General features: G+C 35.0%; 3 protein-coding genes and 1 pseudogene across 4 annotated transcripts; all 4 read left to right on the forward strand.

The window, feature by feature from the left end:
• The first annotated feature begins 4,217 nt into the window (after positions 1-4,217).
• On the forward strand, positions 4,218-8,137 carry LOC104742808 (putative serine/threonine-protein kinase At1g54610). The gene is made up of 8 exons (XM_010463861.3): positions 4,218-5,378; positions 5,655-5,939; positions 6,033-6,350; positions 6,456-6,683; positions 6,783-6,883; positions 7,013-7,121; positions 7,217-7,624; positions 7,707-8,137. Exons 1-8 carry the CDS (start codon positions 4,974-4,976, stop codon positions 7,926-7,928), a joined length of 2,076 nt encoding a protein of 691 aa, XP_010462163.2. The 5' UTR covers positions 4,218-4,973; the 3' UTR covers positions 7,929-8,137.
• Positions 8,138-8,153: 16 nt separating this feature from the next.
• LOC104742809 (lectin-like protein At1g53060) lies at positions 8,154-9,300 on the forward strand. Its single transcript, XM_010463863.3, has one exon. It carries the CDS (start codon positions 8,295-8,297, stop codon positions 9,126-9,128), a length of 834 nt encoding a protein of 277 aa, XP_010462165.1. The 5' UTR covers positions 8,154-8,294; the 3' UTR covers positions 9,129-9,300.
• Positions 9,301-9,501: 201 nt separating this feature from the next.
• LOC104742810 (putative serine/threonine-protein kinase At1g09600) lies at positions 9,502-12,524 on the forward strand (annotated as a pseudogene). Its single transcript, XR_015579334.1, has 10 exons — positions 9,502-9,808; positions 9,904-10,029; positions 10,115-10,266; positions 10,360-10,677; positions 10,783-11,010; positions 11,119-11,219; positions 11,345-11,453; positions 11,555-11,986; positions 12,070-12,109; positions 12,444-12,524. The product of XR_015579334.1 is annotated as a putative serine/threonine-protein kinase At1g09600 (transcript).
• Positions 12,525-17,832: 5,308 nt separating this feature from the next.
• Positions 17,833-19,152, forward strand: LOC104742811 (lectin-like protein At1g53070). The gene has a single exon (XM_010463864.3). The coding sequence runs from the start codon at positions 18,149-18,151 to the stop codon at positions 18,956-18,958; it is 810 nt and encodes a 269-aa protein (XP_010462166.2). The 5' UTR covers positions 17,833-18,148; the 3' UTR covers positions 18,959-19,152.
• The last annotated feature ends 1,215 nt before the right edge of the window (positions 19,153-20,367 follow it).

Genomic DNA, 20,367 nt, shown 5'->3' on the forward strand with positions numbered 1-20,367 from the left:
GATATCACTCTATAGTGTGTGTTCTTCAATGTGTTGGTTGCATTACACAACCATCGTCGGTTTCACAATCTTGTACACGTCGATGTTACTTGCGTTACAACTCCCCACAACTAGTAGTGTCTACAATGAAGATGAGCTTCCTTTACCTTACGCACGTATGATATATTCCCTCATTCTTATGACGACCGTTTATTCTTTCTCCTACAATTACCCAACTGTGGATGTCTTGGTCTACGTTTGCTCCATGTTTACGTTTGGATACGCCAGTTTCAACATTAACTCTCCTATGCAATTTGAACATGCACGCTGGACCTTGATCTTCGGTCTGTGTCTCGGTTTCTCCGGATTCAAGTTAGGTGAATTTTGTAGCACACACTCTTGTCCATTGATGTCTTCTTTTACTTGGATTTATTTACACTGCGGGGCTCTAGCTAGGGTTAATGGATATGGCTTCTATATTTAGTTAGGTTTCTTTATTTTTTTCGTAAGGATCAAATTTATTATCCCGGGGGGTTACTTCTTTTGAGATTAACTCAAAATCAGATTAGGATTGATCAAATATCTATTATTAATTTATACTAAGATACTTATATAATCAAAGCAATATATACAATGAAGATACATATATATATATATATATGGGAAAAATGCCGAAAAATGCGCAACTTTCAAATTTGGGACAAAAAAAACCTGAACTTTCAAGATGTCATTTTAATTCTCAAGTTTGGGTTGACTCTTTCATTAAATAGCAAACTTGTGTTGACCTGGCCAATTTAGACATGGTGTTAATCACCGTTAGAAACTCGAAAACGGAGTTAACTATCTGTTAACGGTCTCCGTCTACTCCAAAACGACGTCGTTTCTCTTAATGAAGAAACTTAAAACCCCCAACTCAGTGGTCAATGAGACTGAGTTCGTCGGAGACAGTGGATGCAATGGAGACTGTGGAGACTGAGGAGGCAATGGAGACGGTGGAGACTGCAGAGACAACGGTTCGCAACCCATCTGAGAGTGAGCCTGTTTCAAACCCACCCGAAGTAGTGACTGAGATACGACGTTGTTTTGGAGTAGACAGAGACCGTTAACAGATAGTTAACTCCGTTTTCGGGTTTCTAACGGTGATTAACATCATGTCTAAATTGGCCAGGTCAACACAAGTTTGCTATTTAATGAAAGGGTCAACCCAAACTTGAGGATTAAAATGACATCTTGAAAGTTCAAGCTTTTTTTGTCCCAAATTTGAAAGTTGGGCATTTTTCGGTATTTTTCCTATATATATATATATATATATATGATTGTGTTACTGGAAAATACAAGATATCTTTAAAGTTCTCGTGCGTTGACAGAAAAATACAAGATGTTTGGCAATTTAAACTGAAAGAAGAAAATAGTTTATTTATTTATTTTTTTAATGTACTATTTTAATACTAATTTTGCTAATATAATCTTTGTTAGTTTTAGTGATTTAGTATATAATTTGTGGTATATTGCACAACAATTTTTCATAATACAATCTTAATTAAATTAGTTTGATTCGACATATTTTATATTGGTCTTGTTAAAATAGTAAAATAAGGATTTTACCTATATTGAGGTATCATATTAATGATATTTTATTTTTTAGTATTATCAATTCAATCATGTAATATTATATAACCCGTCGTGTCATATAATTCATTTGTGTTATTTTGAAAATTTTATATGTTTAAATATTCATAATTTTAAACTTTTTATTAAGTTTAGACATATCAGTTATAAATTATAAAATTCTATAATTTACTATATACGGTAAATTTACGATATATGTATGTTGAATACACACTTTTTATATTATTTGAGTAATATATGTTCGTTTAAAAAAATTCAAATCACAATATATGCAGAAAAAATATACATTTTTACCAACTTTATGTATTATATGATGATTCACTACATTTAAATTTTAAAATCAAAAAAAAATGTTAGGAGAATATTTTTTTAATATGAAATAAATCTTCTAAATATCTATATTAATTATAGAATATTATATATATATATTTAAAATATTTTAATTTTGTTTGGTTATAAAGATAGTAGGGAGAATTAACTAAATTTGTTTAGATATGAATATGAGTATTAAATAATATTAAATGTAAAAACTTTCTAAAACCGATTTATGAACAAAAACTGGTGCAAAATATTAGTATAGATATTAAAATCATTATGGAAACCATATATGTCGGTTCCATAATTTTCTATATTTGTTTTATTTATTAATTATTATGTGTGTTTCGTCTATCATATGTACCTCTACAAATATAACCCTTGAAAATACAAAACACATCATTTTAGTTAAAACTACAAAAGTGAATTTTCCAAAGATGAAATAGTTTTAGTACGATGGTATCATACGTATGGTTTGGTGAATGAATGAATTGAGAATACGTTGGTACATATATTAGACCCGTACTCTGAACAGTTTTTATAAGAGAATGGGACCAAATTTGTTTTGTTGTCTAAAATGGAGATGACAAGTTCATTAAATTCGGTTGTAAACTTGTAAGCATAATGTGGATAAACACCTCTTCTCCAATTATTAGGCAAACGACCTGATGCTGACGATTTATTGTTTTTTTTTCTTAAATCTTTATAACTCTAGTATCAAACTAATCAAATTTGTGTGTATATATAATATACCCATATTATATCATTACAAATCTGATATCAATCAAAAGAGTGTTACTCCTATTTTATAATGCCAGTAATGGGAACATCAATACACATATAAATATATAATTGTAGTATGACAATAAGATTTTATTATTTTTGAATGCGGTGTAAACTACAATTAGTTGACCATTCATGCAATTATTGTTTTTTATTTTAATTATAGCAGAATTTTTAAAAAGCCTTTCAATCAATCCGAAATAAACCAAACTAGAAAACTGTATCTAAAAGTCAGGTAGGTAGCAAAATAGAAATTAGTTGGTGACTAGAAATTGTTAAAATTTACTTTATTTAAACTATAACGTCCCTATATTAAAATCTATCTCAATTTCATTAGTGCAGGGAATATGGGAATAAAATAAATAAATTACATAACCAAAAAAAAACAAAATAGAAGCGAAAACGAAAAGGTTTTTGACGTTTTACCCCCACAAAACTTTTAATACTCTCGTTGCATGAACATGCTAGCTAACGCGCTTTAGATATTACAAATCTAAAAGATTCACATTTTTATCATTTATTCATTAAAGAATACAATTTTAGTTTTTTAAAAACGATAGAAGAAACAATAGTTATTTTTAACTATAATATATGTGAAATAAGTTTGTCTAAGAGTTCAAACAGCTTTAGGCTTTCAGCAGTTTAAAATGGATAAATTTGTCTGTAAACTAAACTGTTTTTATTTACTGTTTATAACTTATAATAATACATAAGGAAAAACATAGAAAGAATTTACTGCGGATCAAATAAAAACTGCTTATTACATTGAAATAATTTGAGTTGACAACAATTTATTGTTTGTTCTAAAAAAAATTAGACTAACTGATGATAAATTAGTTTGCATTGATTGTAACATCCATTCAAAGTCGAAATTCAACCAAAACATATTTTTGCATACTAACAATTTTATGCCTATGTTTTTGATATGTGTTGTGCCTGTTTAAAAGTTACTTATTATCTATTTTAAAAAACTGTATGTATTTTAACCCAAAAAAGGTTGTATGTATTTTAATCTATTTTAAAGATCTTATCGACATTGACTCTTGTAGATATAGTCCTGCAACTTATCTTCTCTTCCGAATTTTTTTATGATTTTGAAAATTCCTCTTTTAACTTTTATATTGTAATTTTTGTTTTTCGTGTATTGGATTTAAGCTTTTGGGGATATCTCTGTTTTCTTCCAACTTTAGGATTTAAAAAATGCATTCTATATGTGTATTTTACTATAATACTGAAAGTCCTCGATGAAAAAAATATAAAAATTTAACCTTTACTTTTTCTATAGTTGAGAAGAAGAAGAATTTTGATTTGTTTTTGCCTTTAGGATTAATAAAAGATTAAAACTTAAAAGAGTGATTAAGAGCGCGTGTTTTTAACGGATCGCATCAAGAATGTCTTTTCGTATAAGCTTAAATTATCATTTCCCACACACAAAAAAAGCATAGTCGTATTAAGTTATTTAACTGCACATTAATAATTCTTTTTTGTTTTTAAAGTGAAAAAAATTTCACACTACCGAACGTATTTATTATTATTTTTATTTTGTCAACAAAAAAAATGAAAAAAATCATAATAATGTTTATTTTTGGAGTTTGCAAATTTTTACTTTTAATTCATTCAACCTTGTTCTGCTTCAACACACATGCGTCTCTCTGAAATCTCTCCGCCCCCCCCCCCCCACCCTAGATCCATCTCTCTCTCTCTCTCTCTCTCTCTCTCTCTCTCTCTCTCTCTCTCTCTCTCTCTCTCTCTCTCTCTCTCTTAAGTCTCAAGCAAACCAATACTACTCTTAAAACCCTTTTGATTTCTCCTCCTGATTTCTCTTCTTCAGAAAAGTTCCATTTTTTTCCTCTGCAAATTACTCAATTTTACTTTTTTGCTTCTGCTGTTTTTTTAGTCTTCTCTCTCTCTCTCTCTTCAAAGGTAGTAGCTTTATGTGCGTAAAGTTGGGAATCCTGGGTTTTTTTCCTTTTGGTACTACACTCTTAATTATAAATGCCTGAACTGTCTTCTTGATCTGGGCACATTTTGCAATTTGAGGGAAAAAAAAATCATTTTTTTTTCTTTTTCTGGGTTACAGTGGTCTCCGTGTTCTAGGGTTCCTTGATTTCGTTTCCCCCTTTTTCTCTGTTTTCTGAAAGTCTCGGACTTTTTTATATGTTTGATGGTCTAGTTCTTTCTTATGGTCCACTTGATTTGATAGTGGAGAACAAGATGGTATGAATGGTAAAGTATCCAAATTTTGGGGGTAATTTTGAGAGAGAGAGATGGGTTGTGTTTGTGGTAAGCCTTCTGCTATTGAAGATAGCAAAGATAGTCCAAGAGATCGTTTCTCTAGCAAATCCTCTTCTGAGTTTAGAGTTTCAAGACCGGTTACTTCTTCTAGAAGAGAAGAGACACTTAGGATTAAGGAAAGGTCTGATGTTGTTAGTGTTAGACCTGTGTTGAGTAATAATAAGCAAGCCAATGTTTCTTTTAATTTGAGTAGAAGAGAGAAGAAGATAGAGAATGTTGCTGCAACTTCACCTCTTGCTATGAGTATTACCATTGCTAAAGCAACTGAAGGAGAGTATGTAGCTGCTGGTTGGCCTCCATGGTTGGCTTCTGTTGCTGGAGAAGCTATTAAGGGATGGGTTCCACGCCGTGCTGATTCTTTTGAGAAGTTGGACAAAGTAATCTCCTTTTTTCATTTGAAAAAAATGCAGTTAAATAAGTCTATTTGGATTGCTTGACTTACTTTTAGTGGCATGTTTCCATATTTAGAAACATATCCTAAGCTCCAAAGATTTGGTTTGCAGTAAATGACACACTTATGTTATGGAAACTAGATTTTTTCAGTTGATTGTTTTTTTTTAAAACTATAGCATGACCTGTAAAGGCTTTGGACTTTTATAGCTAGCTGTGAGGAAAGATCTCTGATGCAGTAGTTTTTTACTTGCTTTATGCAGATTGGTCAGGGTACTTATAGTAATGTATATAGGGCTCGTGATCTGGATCGGAAGAAAATTGTGGCTTTGAAGAAAGTTAGGTTTGATAACTTGGAGCCAGAAAGTGTGCGTTTTATGGCAAGAGAGATCCAGATATTACGCCGTCTTGACCATCCTAATATCATAAAGCTAGAAGGCTTAGTTACATCAAGAATGTCTTGCAGCTTATATCTTGTTTTTGAGTACATGGAACATGATCTAGCTGGACTAGCCTCTCATCCTGCTATTAAATTTTCTGAATCACAGGTACTTTTTATGTTTCGGTTCAACATCTTCTTGACCTTGTTCACCGCTTTCATTGCAATTCTCTGAGGTTCTTTTTTATCGGTTTTTGTACAGGTCAAATGCTACCTGCAGCAACTATTACACGGTCTAGACCATTGTCACAGTCGTGGTGTACTTCATCGGGACATAAAAGGCTCAAACCTTCTGATAGATAATAGTGGTGTTCTAAAGATTGCTGACTTTGGATTAGCTAGTTTCTTTGATCCTCGTCAAACTCAGCCTTTGACCAGTCGTGTGGTAACTCTTTGGTACCGTCCACCCGAGCTTTTGCTTGGAGCAACTCGCTATGGAGCAGCAGTTGATTTGTGGAGCGCAGGTTGCATTCTTGCTGAACTCTATGCCGGCAAGCCTATTATGCCCGGTAGAACTGAGGTAGATTTGCATATTTCGTTTGAATCTCTTTTAGTGTTTGCTCTGGTTGACGTGAGACTAGTTTGATTACTTAAGGTGACTCTGATAACGCATATGGTGTTACAGGTGGAACAGTTGCACAAGATTTTCAAGCTATGTGGCTCCCCTTCCGAGGACTATTGGGTAAAATCGAGATTGCCTCATGCAACAATTTTCAAGCCTACACAGCCATATAAACGCTTAGTGGGTGAAACGTTTAAGGAGTTTCCTCAGCCAGCTTTAGCCCTTCTTGAAACTTTGCTTTCAGTCAATCCTGATGATCGTGGAACAGCCGCCGCAGCTCTCAAGAGTGAGGTACTGGCAGGCTGTAAATACTGCATGTTCTTGGGCTTTTCTATATTTAACTCCTGGTCAATGCTTTTGTAACCTCAATTATCATTCTTTTATTTCCAGTTCTTTTCCACGAGACCTCTTCCATGTGATCCTTCAAGCTTGCCTAAATATCCTCCCAGCAAAGAGCTCGATGCAAGAATGCGTGATGAGGAAAGTAGAAGGTATTCCATCCCAACTTTTCTAGTCCAATGTTATTTTTACTCTGCAGTGCTCTTACAATAGCTTTGAATCGTTAACAAAAGAAAAAGAGAAAATATATTAACTTCAATCTTGCTCCTTTGTGTCTGTAGACAAGCTGGAGGAAACAGGGACCAAAGACACCAAGAAAGAAGAGGAACTAAGGAATCTCGAGCCATCCCAGCCCCTGACGCAAATGCCGAGTTGGTTACATCAATGCAGGTGAATTTTTTTAGTAAAAGCTTATTATATCTTTTGATGTGAAAGCTTCTTGCTTTTTATGTTTTGACCCTCTCTTGCATTAACATCCTTTGCAGAAAAGGCAGAGCCAGTCAACTAATAGAAGCCGAAGCGAGAAGTTTAATCCTCATCCTGAAGAAGTTGCATCTGGTTTCCCAATTGATCCACCGAGGCCATCATCACAAGCATTTGAACCAAACAGAGAGGCTCAGGGTAACATTATTCCTCACAAGAGAGCTTCACATTCCGGTCCTCTATCACGTAGATCTGCTTCCGCAAAGGGTAGAAGGAACTACCAAGATTCTCAAAAGGTTTCATCCATAGCTGATTACTCAGCAATGCCTAGCTTTGCTACAACCCGAACAGGCGTACCGCAACAAGAGACTTGCAGAGGAATGACTCGGCTTCCAGGTTCCTTCAAAGAAACCTCTGAAGAAGCAAACCAGGAAGAGAATGGTAGAAACAACAAGAAAGACCCTATTCTCGTAAGTTCTTTAAAAGTCCCTCTTAGCTATCTTTAGAAAGTACCAATGTTACTCTTCTGAGCTGTTTTGGTTTGGTTTTCAGCTGGGTTATGGATCAAAAGGGCATAAGATTCATTATTCAGGACCGTTGGTGGTTCCATCAGGAAACATGGATCAGGTATTAAAGGACCATGACCGCCATATCCAAGAAGCTGTGAGAAGAGCACGGATTGATAAGGCTCGAGTTAGGAAACTTCAAGCAGATGAAGCATCGAGCCAGCAGCAAGTCCCAACCAACCATCCCTCATCTGTTTCTAGCCGTTGATCCCATCAATGAGGCAAAAGTATATGATCAGAAAACCGAACCTCATTTGCCTGTAAACTTTTTAACACGGCGTATGTTGAGTGAAAATAATTGTATTTTATTGATTCAAGATTATATAATCATAGAATCAAATCTTGTCACGTTTTAGCTTCCCTGTAATGTGATATTATTTTATTATAAGCGAGAGGTAGAAACAGGTTATATATATATTTAGAAAATGTTCGACATCAATTACAAAAAGATAACACCTTTCTTGTGAAATAAATAAAGGTGCTTGTCGAGATAACACCTTTCTTTCGCTATATAAATCTTATTATCGTCTTTCACTTCCCATATCCAAGGAAAAAAACAAAAAAAAAAAACAGAATGCAGACCAAAACACTCTGTTTCATTTCTCTGTTTCTTGCTCTGTTTTTGTCTCTTTCCATTTCTTCATCAGCTTACAGTTTCAACTTCGATTACTTCTACAATGGAACTGATCTGATGACATTCTATGGGGACGCTGAGTATGCACCAGAACCCGACGGTATGAGCAAGTCAGGAGGTATTGGATTGAGCCGTGACAATATCCCTTTCTCTCATGGTCGAGCCATTTTCATAAATCCCATCCCTTTCAAACCTAGTGCTTCTTCTTCTTACGTCTACTCTTTCAAAACTTCTTTCAATTTCGACATTGCTTCTCGTAAGCAAAATCCTAACCCCGGTCATGGCCTCGCCTTTATCGTCGTCCCCCACAATAAAAACGACACAGTTTCCGGTTTAGGCTACCTAAGTCTTGTGAACCGGTTTAACAACGGTAACCCCAATAACCATCTCTTTGCGGTCGAGTTCGACGTCTTTGAAGATGCGTCTCTTGGCGACATTAACGATAACCATGTTGGTATCAACATTAATTCGGCTAACTCGACGGTTTCTAAGAAAGCCGGTTATTGGATTCAATCAAGAAACCGGTGGGTGTTCAAGGCCTTGAAGCTTAGTGATAATGGATGCAAGGCTTGGATCGAGTACGAGAACGCTAAAGTGACAGTCACGATCGGGCCTTCACAGGAGAAACCGAAGAGGCCATTGATCGAAGCGAGGCTCGATCTTTCGAAAGTTTTTCACGAGAAAATGTACATGGGTTTTGCTGGTTCAATGGGACGTGACGCTGAGCGTCACGAGATCTCGGACTGGAGTTTTGAGAACAGTGCCAAAAACTAAATACAGGTCGAAGTTATTACTGTCGTTGAATGAATCTCGTGATCCATCGATCCAGCTAGTGTGATAATTGAAGCTAATAAATGCCTTAGTTATTATGGCTTAACGTGACATGTATCTACTTCTCAGATTACTAGTAGAAAGTTTTTACAATAAATGACCCCGTTCCTTTGAATATTATTCCCATCAGTAGTAAATTAGAAACTACTAGACGCGTTTTTGAAATTTGAACTAATGGGCCGTATTGGGCCTATCTTTAAACTCTATTAGGCTTAACATAAACCGCCTACAGCGGAAGATGCAGGAGCGTCCGATTAGAGTATCTAACAGATCAACGGTCGATAAAATATTAATAATATATAAACTGTCAAGACTCGAGACGCAACGGATAAATATTTTCACAATTCATCAGAAAAAAAAAAAAAAAATCTCTCTCAAATTTTCTCTCTTTTTCTTCGGGAAGAATGAAGAATCCACTCAATTAATCGGAGATCTGTTACAAAAGTTTGTAGATTAGTAAGTTTCTTTTGATAGATATATAGATTGCGAGTTTGGTTTTAGGATTTATAGATTGGTGTAATCGATCTTGATGTTGTACTCATCTATGGTTTTAACGGAACTTGGAGGATGCTTAAGTTGGCGTGAATCTGCTACAATCGTCTGGGTTTTTGATGGTGATTATGGTTAGATTCCTTACTAATCTTTCGCGATATTGTTTTTTTTTTTTTTTTGGATTTCAAGTTTTCTAATAGTTCGTATCATACTTTTTCTTGTTTAGGGTTTGGATGTCTCCGCTTGAAATCCGTCATCAAGGTACTGATCTAGGGTTTTGATTGTACTTGGAGTATGCTTGATTTGGCCTGAATCTGCTACCATCATCGTCTGGGTTTTTATGATAATTTTGGTTAGATTCCTTTCTTATCTTTCGCGATTCTGTTTCTTTTTTTTTTTTGGATTTCAAGTTTCCTAATAGTCGCGATTTTGTTTAGGGTTTCGAAGAAGCTTGTGTCCTCTTAAATCATGTGGTCGAGGTATGTATATCGCTTGTCATCCTGATTTTAATTTTAATTTCGTGATTTTGTTTGAACATGATCTAGCTGGACTAGCCTCTCATCCTGCTATTAAATTTTCTGAATCACAGGTACTTTTTATGTTTCGGTTCAACATCTTCTTGACCTTGTTCACCGCTTTCATTGCAATTCTCTGAGGTTCTTTTTTATCGGTTTTTGTACAGGTCAAATGCTACCTGCAGCAACTATTACACGGTCTAGACCATTGTCACAGTCGTGGTGTACTTCATCGGGACATAAAAGGCTCAAACCTTCTGATAGATAATAGTGGTGTTCTAAAGATTGCTGACTTTGGATTAGCTAGTTTCTTTGATCCTCGTCAAACTCAGCCTTTGACCAGTCGTGTGGTAACTCTTTGGTACCGTCCACCCGAGCTTTTGCTTGGAGCAACTCGCTATGGAGCAGCAGTTGATTTGTGGAGCGCAGGTTGCATTCTTGCTGAACTCTATGCCGGCAAGCCTATTATGCCCGGTAGAACTGAGGTAGATTTGCATATTTCGTTTGAATCTCTTTTAGTGTTTGCTCTGGTTGACGTGAGACTAGTTTGATTACTTAAGGTGACTCTGATAACGCATATGGTGTTACAGGTGGAACAGTTGCACAAGATTTTCAAGCTCTGTGGCTCCCCTTCCGAGGACTATTGGGTAAAATCGAGATTGCCTCATGCAACAATTTTCAAGCCTACACAGCCATATAAACGCTTAGTGGGTGAAACGTTTAAGGAGTTTCCTCAGCCAGCTTTAGCCCTTCTTGAAACTTTGCTTTCAGTCAATCCTGATGATCGTGGAACAGCCGCCGCAGCTCTCAAGAGTGAGGTACTGGCAATTTCTCAGGCTGTAAAATGCTACTTGTTCTTGGGATTTGCTATATTTAACTCATGGTCAATGCTTTTGTAACCTCAATTATCATTCTTTTATTTCCATTACTTTTCCACTAGACCTCTTCCATGTGATCCTTCAAGCTTGCCTAAATATCCTCCCAGCAAAGAGCTCGATGCAAGAATGCGGGATGAGGAGAGTAGAAGGTATTTCATCCCGACTTTTCTAGTCTGATGTTACTTTTACTGTGCAGTGCTCTTACAATTGCTTTAACAGTTAAGGCAAAAAGAGAAAATATATTAACTTCAATCTTGCTCCTTTGTGTCTGTAGACAAGCTGGTGGAAACAGGGACCAAAGACACCAAGAAAGAAGAGGAACTAAGGAATCTCGAGCCATCCCAGCCCCTGACGCAAATGCAGAGCTGGTTACATCAATGCAGGTTAATATTTTTAGTAAAAGCTTATTATATCTTTCGATGTTAAAGCTTCTTGCTTTTTATTCATTGTTATTGACCCTCTCTCGCATTAACATCCTATGCAGAAAAGGCAGAGCCAGTCTACTAATAGAAGCCGAAGCGAGAAGTTTAATCCTCATCCTGAAGAAGTTGCATCTGGTTTCCCAATTGATCCACCGAGGCCATCATCACAAGCATTTGAACCAAACAGATAGTCTCAGGGTATCATTATTCCTCACAAGAGAGCTTCACATTCCGGTCCTTTATCACGTAGATCTGCTTGCGCAAAGGGTAGAAGGAACTACCAAGATTCTCAAAAGGTTTCGTCCATAGCTGATTACTCAACAATGCCTGGTTTTGCTACAACCAGAACAGGCGCACCGCAACAAGAGACTTGCAGAGGAATGACTCGGCTTCCAGGTTCCTTCAAGGAAACCTCTGAAGAAGCAAACCAGGAAGAGAATGGTAGAAGCAACAAGAAAGACCCTATTCTCGTAAGTTCTCTAAACGTAACTTTGGTTAGATTCCTTCCATATCTTTCGTGATTCTGTTTTTTTTTTTGGATTTCAATTTTCCTAATAATCGTGATTTTTTTTTAAAGATTTGAAGAAGCTTGTCTCCGCTTGAAACATGTGGTCGAGGTATGTATATCGCTTGTCTTCCTGATTTTAATTTTGGTTTGGTTTTGTTTTTCAGTTTTTGAGGATCGAAATTGAACAAGAGAACAACAAACATTTACTGGATCAGTTCTCAGTCTATGATTTTGTTTTGCAATTGATGACATCAGTCTTGGTATTTATATATCCAAGTCATCTGTTTTTCAAAGCCTTTAATTGTTCTACGGAACTTGTTGGTTTTTGTTTTTGGATGGTTTTTGTTTTGTTTTTTTAAAACCCAAAGAGATTCATGGGCAGACACTAATTTAATGGTGCTCTGTCTGATTCTTTTTGGGGACATTGTCCCGAACGGAATCAGATATATTGGATGGGTAGTGAATGCATGTTGGGAGGGAATGACCGTTGGTTTAAGAAGTCTATAAGACAGAGACGAGATAAAGGGGGGAAAAGGAATAAAAAGAGTTCACAATTTGACTCTCCCTGACTTAAGACATTGAAAGATGTCACAGACTCTGGGTTGGATGGTAAAAACGACCAACCCTTTGTTTGATGGGGGAGTGACCAACGGCTTAAGAAGTCTATAAGACAGAGACTGTGTATAAAGGGGAAAAAAGAAAAGAAAGAGTTCATAATTTGACTACCCCTGACTTAAGACATAGAAAGAAGTCACAGACTTTAGGTTGGATGGTATAAACGACCAACCTTTTGTTTGATGGAATCAGACCACCGGCTTAATGAAGTCTATAAGACTGAGACTGTGTAAAGGGGGATAAAGAAAAGAAAGAGTTCACAATTTGACTACCCCTAACTTAAGACATAGAAAGAAGTCACAGACTTTGGGTTGGATGGTAAAAACGACCAACCTTTTGTTTGATGGAATCAGACCAGCGGCTTAAAATATGAGGCATAAAGACAACAGTACTTGACAAAGAAACAAGACATAGAAAGAAACTAATACACCAACGGCTTAAAGAATAGCATATACCACTGGCTTAAAGAAATAAGACAATGGAGTGATTAAGACTTGTTGGATGGTAACAACGACCAACACTTGAGTAAGACTTGTTGGATGGTAAAAACGACCAGCTCCTTAAGAGAAAGAGGTTAAGATAAAGGCTAAAACTAATAGACCAATGGCTTAAAGAAGTCTTAAAAAAAAAAGTTGAGCCTAAAACATAGAGAGAAAAGACGATCAATAGCTTCGAAAGATAAGGTAAGTATCAACTATTCCCATTAAATGAAGACTAACCAATTTTAATTTCCACAGGTTATGTGCTTCTGAAGGCATTGAGGAGATTCCAAGTGTAGCAGACTTCTTGAAAAGGTATATGCTTTTTCAAACTTGTTTGTAGTTACGATACAATTTTGATTTGTTCAGTGCTTATCTCTGTTTTGGTGCTTGTAAGTATCATAGGTTCTCTTTTCTAGCCGCCTGTGTTTTGCTCAAAAGTTATAACCCTTGGTGATTATTCTACTGGTGTGAATCATTTTCTGTTGTCTAGGATGAAAAGGTAGATTTTATTTTGGAACATTACATTGTGTATAAAATACTTGTTATCTCTGTTTTGGTGCTTCTATGTAACATAAGGTTCTCATTCTATGAACTGTATGTTTTACGCTATCCTCTAAACCCTTGTTGATTGATATCTCGGTATTCTCCATCATTAACTGATGATTACAGTGTTAAGTTCTATATATTGTAAATGTTGCTTGAGTCTTTACTATATAAAATGATTGAAAATATCTTCTCTTATGGTACTAGAGTTTAATCTTAGTCTTATTGAATTGATGGAGCTTGGAAAATCTATTGAATTACTAGAATGTGAAGTGGATTTTTCTTGATTTTCCTACCATGCTTTTTGTTTCAGTAACACTTTTTTATGACTGATGTCAAAATCAGAATTTAGTACACTAATTGTGTTCTGTGTCTAATCTTTTTGTATCGGTTCTAGAAACCATAGTTTACTAATATTAGTTGTTAGACTTGAAAGTTCTTCTAGTACACATATAGTCATATAGATATGGTCAAAGTCGAGTTTTTAGTTTGTCATACAGCAAAGTAGCGCAATGAGTTAGTATGATAGAACATTGTATAAGACTATAAGAGTCATGTTCTTTACGTTTCTAAGAAACGAAGCTATCTTTAATGTGTATGTTCTTGTCTATTTCATTTTTTTAATTCCATCTAGAATCTTTTAAGAAAGGGATATGTTTGTTTGAAATAGACACTTCGATTTTCAATCTTGGTTTTGTTAATTACCAGTGTCCTCTGTAATTCTTTTTGCTTTGTCTTACATTATAAGATGTCTGGTGATCATAGTTTTTGCATTTTGGTTAGTTGTCTTTGGATGATACCTTTGTGACTTTTTACCTTTTGATTCTCAGAATATTTACTGTGGTAAATTGTCTTAACTTTTTTGGGAAATATTTATTCTTGTATGTTTATCCTAAAATATACCCCAAGTAAGAAACCATCATCAATGTCGTATGGTTAGTATGAATATTCCAAACATATGAAATGATATTCTGGAATTCTGTTGAAAAAGAGTTAATTTTATCTTTGCTTTGGTGCATGTGTGTATCATAAGTTCTCTTGTTTTATGAATGTATTTTGTCTTTTGCGTCATGCTCTAAACTCTTGGTGATTGGCTCAAACAAACAAAATGAAATTCTCAAATTGTGCATCATACACTGATTATTATTGTCCTACATTCTCCAAGTATACTCATTGCCTTCATTTGTTTACGATACATTGATTGTAAATATCTGTGTTGAGTTCCATTGAATCACTAGTGTATCCATTTAGAAAGTGCAACGAATCTTTAGCTTGATTTCTCTGTTAGTTACGTTTTTGTTTAATAATACAATTTTGTAATTGATTCAGTTTTGTACAAGATGCATACAGTTATATCATCCCCACTATATGCATGTGGCATTAATTACTTCTATGTTTCTTACTATTCTATTTTTAGAACATTGTAAGAGTTTGTTAGATTATTTCTGTTTTGATTGTAATTATGATACAATTTTGATTTCTTCAGGTATATGCTTATCTCTGTTTTGGTGCTTGTAAGTATCATAGGTTCTCTATTTTAGTCGCTTGTGTTATGCTTAAAAGTTAAAACCCTTGATGATTATTCTACTGTTGTCAATGACATTTTAAATGTCTGCATCATATGTGTATAATGGTAGTATTTTCTGTTGTCTACGATAAAAGGTAGATTTTATTTTGGAATATTACATTGTGTATAAAATACTTATTATCTCTGTTTTGGTACTTCTATGTAACATAAGGTTTCTCATTCTATGAAGTGTATGCATCTTGTAGTAGTTTTCGTGAATCTCAAATGTATATGTTTTGCGTTATCCTTTAAAGTTTAAACCCTTGTTGATTGATATCTCGGTATACTGCATCATTAACTGATGATTACAGTGTTAAAATCTACAGATTGTACATGTTGCTTGAGTCTTTACTATATATATATAAAATGATTGAAAATATCTATCTTATGGTACTAGAGTCTAATCTTAGTCTTATTAAGTTGCTGGAGCTTGGAATCTATTGAATTACTAGAATGTGTAATGGATCTTTCTTGATTTTCCTACAATGCTTTTTTGTTTTAATAACACTTTTCGATGATTGATTTCAAAATCAAAATTTAGTACAATCTTATGATCATCATACTAGGCATAGAACTGCTATGATATTCTCTGCTCTTTAGGTTGACTAATTGTATTCTATGTCTAATATTTTGTATCGCTTCTAGGAACCGTAGTTTGCTATATTAGTTGTTAGACTTGAAAGTTCTTCTAGTACACATATATAAATATTCAAAGTCGATTTTTTTAGTTTTTCATTCGGCAAAGTAGTGCATTGAGTTAGTATTATAGAACATTGTATAAGACTGTAAGAATCATGTTCTGTTACGTTTTTATGAAACGACGCTACTATCAATGTATATGTATCTTGTCTATTTCATTTTGTGAATTCTCTCTGTAATCTTTTTAAGAAAGGAATATTTAATGTTGTCTGTTTGTTTGAAATAGACACTTCGGATTTCAACTTTGGTTTTGTCAATTACCAGTGTCTGTAACTTTTTTTTTTTGCTTTGTGTTGCATTATAAGATGTATGGTGATCATAGTTCTTGCATTTTGGTTAGTTGTAAGATTGTCTTTGGATGATGCATCTGTAACTTTTGCGTTTTGATTCTCAGAATATTTATTGTGGTATTTTGACTTAACTTTATACTTATTATATCTATGCTTTTGTGCATGTATGTATCATTAAATCTCTTGCTTGTATATGTTTTTGTGCCATGCTCTTAGTCTGGGTGATTGGCTCAAACATACAAAATGACCTTCTCAAATTGTGCATCGTACACTGATTATTATTGTCCTAGCATTCTACAAGTATACTCATTGTCTTGATTTGTTTACAATACATTGATTGTAAATATCTGTGTTATGGCACTAGTGTCTATTCTTTAGCCACTTAATCTTACCACTTGATGGAGCTTTGAGCTCCTTTGAATCACTAGTGTATCCGTTTAGAAAGTGTAACATCTTAGCTTGATTTCTCTGTTAGCTATTTTTTTTGTTTTACATACAGTTTTATCATCGCCACTATAGGCATGTGGTGGCATGATGAGTCTCTGCTCTTTGTGTCTACAAAAGGTATTATGTTTTATTAATCACTTCTCTGTTTCTTACTATTCAAGAACATTATAAGAGTTTGTTAGATTATTTCTTAACATGAAACAATAAAATATGTTTGGTAAACATATAGTTCTTGCATTTTTGTTGGTTGTCCAATTTTCTTTTGATCATTCTTTTCTTTGAATTCTGCTTCATGGGTTTTTGCATAGTTAAGGGTGGTAAAGTCTTTCTTAGGAATTCTTATTCTTGTATGTTTATCCTAAATTATACTCGAATAAGGGTCCATGAATGTCTATGATGTGGTTATGCGTATGGAGGATAAGACATTACTTGAATCGTTTGTGTAAAGAATAATACTTTTCATGATCGAACCCATAACTTGAATACAAACTAACTAAACAAAATCAAATTAGTTTCTCAAATATAAAGAGAGGTATATTCGTATCAGGGAACTGGGAGTGGTGGGCAAATCCCTTGTTTTGTAAAAAGTTTCATCATCTATCATGTCTAAAGGGGAAAAATTATCATATAGCATAATAATTTTTAAAACTATATTTTATATTAATCTATAAAATAGTATAAGAGATATCAATTGCACTATAATTATAATTTAAATATTATACTAAATATTATAGAGAATTAGAGCATCTCCAATGGCAATAATATTATAATATTATTTTGGTTTAATCTTCTTATTTTAAAAAAATTACAAGTGATGAAGACTGAATTAATTATGTTCAGACAAGTGGCATATGGGGTTCTTAATAAGAACTTTTTTTTTTGAACAAACAATAGGAACTCCGAACTCATCTGTTCTTACTTGTGAACAAAGAACCTCTCTCCTCACTCTCTTTCCTTTTTCTTGATTAATTTTTATGTTACTCTACAAATAGAGAAATTAACTGTTAATGAATACAAAATTCAATTAGTATATAAAAAATCTTTTTAAAAAATAATTTTGGCATAACTGAATGAAATATGTTAAGTTTTGATTATATGAATGAATGAGAATAGTGTTAGGGGAAGCGACGGACTAACCTCATCGTACTAGTCATTTATTTTGTCATTGATGTTTTGGTTCAATTATAGTGGAGAGGAAAATTTTGGAACTTGTTTTTCTTTTTTTCCATTTGGCCACCACCACTCATAAAGTCTTGTTTGCAGCATCGTGGCCACAGAAAAATAAGAAAAAAGAAGAAACGTTTTTGTGCGCTTTCAGAAGTAGAATTTGTCATGTAACGCCATAATTCCAATTCCTTGTCTCTTTTTTTCTTTCTCAATGTCCATTATTTTAACACAAAGCCAAAAACCTTTCTCGATATCTTCACCCTCTAATCGCCTTTTATAAAGTTGATCACTTTCACAGTTTCACTCCTCAAAGTTCCCAAACACAGAGCAAAAAAAAAATGAAGAACCAAATGCTCTGTTTCTCCACTCTGTTCATAGCTGTCTTCTTCACCTCTCAGTCCACCACCACTGCTTACAATTTCAAATTCAATTCTTTTGGTGGTAATGGCACCGGTCTAATATCATTCCATGGAGACGCTGAGTATGGTCCGAACAGCTCTGGAGCCATCACATTGACACGAGATAACCTCCCTTTCTCACACGGCCGAGCTATTCACATCAGTCCAGTCACTTTCAAGCCTAACGCTACGTCTCTTTACCCTTTCAAAACCTCTTTCACTTTCTCCATTACTCCTCAATCAAACCCTAGTCCAGGTCACGGCCTCGCCTTCATCGTCGTACCCGCTAACCAACACGACGGTTCTGGTTTAGGCTACCTCAGTCTTGTGAACCGAACCAGCAACGGTAATCCTAATAACCACCTCTTTGCTGTCGAGTTTGATGTCTTTCAGGACAAGAACCTTGGTGACATGAACGATAACCATGTCGGAATCGACATTAACTCGGTTGAGTCGGTGGTTTCGGTCAAATCCGGTTATTGGGTTATGACAAGAAACGGTTGGTTGTTTAAGGACTTGAAGCTGAGTAGTGGAGATAGGTACAGGGCTTGGATTGAGTACAACAACAATTACAAAGTCATCTCCGTTACCATTGGTTTGGCGCATTTGAAGAAACCGAACCGGCCTTTGATCGAAGCAAAATTCGACCTTTCCAATGTGGTTCACGAGGTAATGTATATCGGTTTCGCCGGTTCGATGGGACGTGGTGTCCAACGTCACGAGATTTGGGACTGGGCTTTCCAGAACTGAAGAAAAAACCCGGTTCGATTTGGTTCGAGATCATCGGTTTTCTTTTGGTTTATTTCTGGTTTACTATCTGTCGTGACTTTAGCTTGCGATAGTTGAAGTGAAATAAATGCTCAATTTTATGGCTTTACCGACATTGTCATGAATTACCGTTGTCAGGTTACTAAAAAAAAATCAACGACGTTTAATTCCTGATTTAGTAGTATCTCCTAATTTTTATGTTAGTCATTTTTAGTAGTTTTCAGTTTTAACTAACATTTTCTCGTTGTAAGAATAATTAAGTGGACCTTGGATAGTATTCCCTCCGTTTCATAATATAAGATGTTTTAAAGGTTTTTGTTTGTTTCACAATATAAGGTGTTTTCAATTTTTGAGGCAACTTTTAGACTAATTTTATATTTTTTATAATTTATTTTATATAGTTTTGTTTCTGATTGGTTAAACTTTTTAAAAGTAAACATTTTTTATTATGCGTGCTTTGGCTAAAACATCTTATATTTTGAAACCGAGGGAGTATTATTTAGTTATCACATTCACAATCAAGTAACAAAAACAAACGCAAGCAAACAAACAAACCGATAGATACAGTTCGGTCAGGCTCAAACGGATACTACGTAGATTTGTTTATAAGAGATAAGCAATAAATAGAAACCAAAAAGTATTCGAAGAGATAAACAATAAAAGCCCATTAAAAATGCCAAAAAAAAAACGATTGGAAGTGAATAAGACTAATGCTAATTCATCCATATCATCCATGTCATTATTTAATAAAGCTTGTCTTGGACGAACTCCGTATGGGAGGAGACTAAAGATACTGTAGGAGGTAGTTAGACTTAGACCACTTCGTCATATATATATATGTAAACATGTTGAGATAACCTATTTTTTTTTTTCTATATATACTTTATTCATCCCTTAATGGGCTGGACCAAGAAACAATACATCGAAGATCCAGTTGCAAAACAAGGAGAACGGAAAACATGCCGGAAAGTGAAAAAAGCTCGGAACCTGCTGAAACTATAAAGCTCAAAATCTAAAGGTATGTGACCGGGAAGCAAAGAGCCAGAGCACTAATTCCGGCGGAATCAAGGTTCACGGTTTTGCGGCGACATCGAAGGATCAGAAACCAAAGACAGAAGATTCCGGTTTCCGTCAAAGGTCCTTCTCTGACGAGCCACCAACCCACTACAAACCTCCCGGAATGCCAACCTCTCCGACAGCCCGGCTATGCGTTGACAGATCCTAACTTAGCAATCTGAAAACATCGGATCTATCCCCTTTCTCTCAGATCTGGCGGCTCCGAACTCCCATGAGCAGGATCTGTTCAAACCGGTCCGACGGACACAAATCACGACAGTTACAGAGACCGATGGCTCACTTCAACCCTCTGCAACCAGAACCCACAACAGCCA

This window comes from Camelina sativa, chromosome 14 (genome assembly GCF_030686135.1).
Source record: "Camelina sativa cultivar CO46 ecotype springtype chromosome 14, ASM3068613v1".
Classification (NCBI taxonomy): Eukaryota; Viridiplantae; Streptophyta; class Magnoliopsida; order Brassicales; family Brassicaceae; genus Camelina; species Camelina sativa.

Coding starts and splice junctions, on each gene's coding strand:
- LOC104742808 (XM_010463861.3), top strand. CDS start 4,974: ATGGGTTGTGTTTGTGGTAAGCCTTCTGCTATTGAAGATAGCAAAGAT. Junction 6,351..6,455: donor TTATGCCCGGTAGAACTGAG/GTAGATTTGCAT, acceptor ATGGTGTTACAG/GTGGAACAGTTGCACAAGAT. Junction 7,122..7,216: donor AGTTGGTTACATCAATGCAG/GTGAATTTTTTT, acceptor CATCCTTTGCAG/AAAAGGCAGAGCCAGTCAAC.
- LOC104742809 (XM_010463863.3), top strand. CDS start 8,295: ATGCAGACCAAAACACTCTGTTTCATTTCTCTGTTTCTTGCTCTGTTT.
- LOC104742811 (XM_010463864.3), top strand. CDS start 18,149: ATGAAGAACCAAATGCTCTGTTTCTCCACTCTGTTCATAGCTGTCTTC.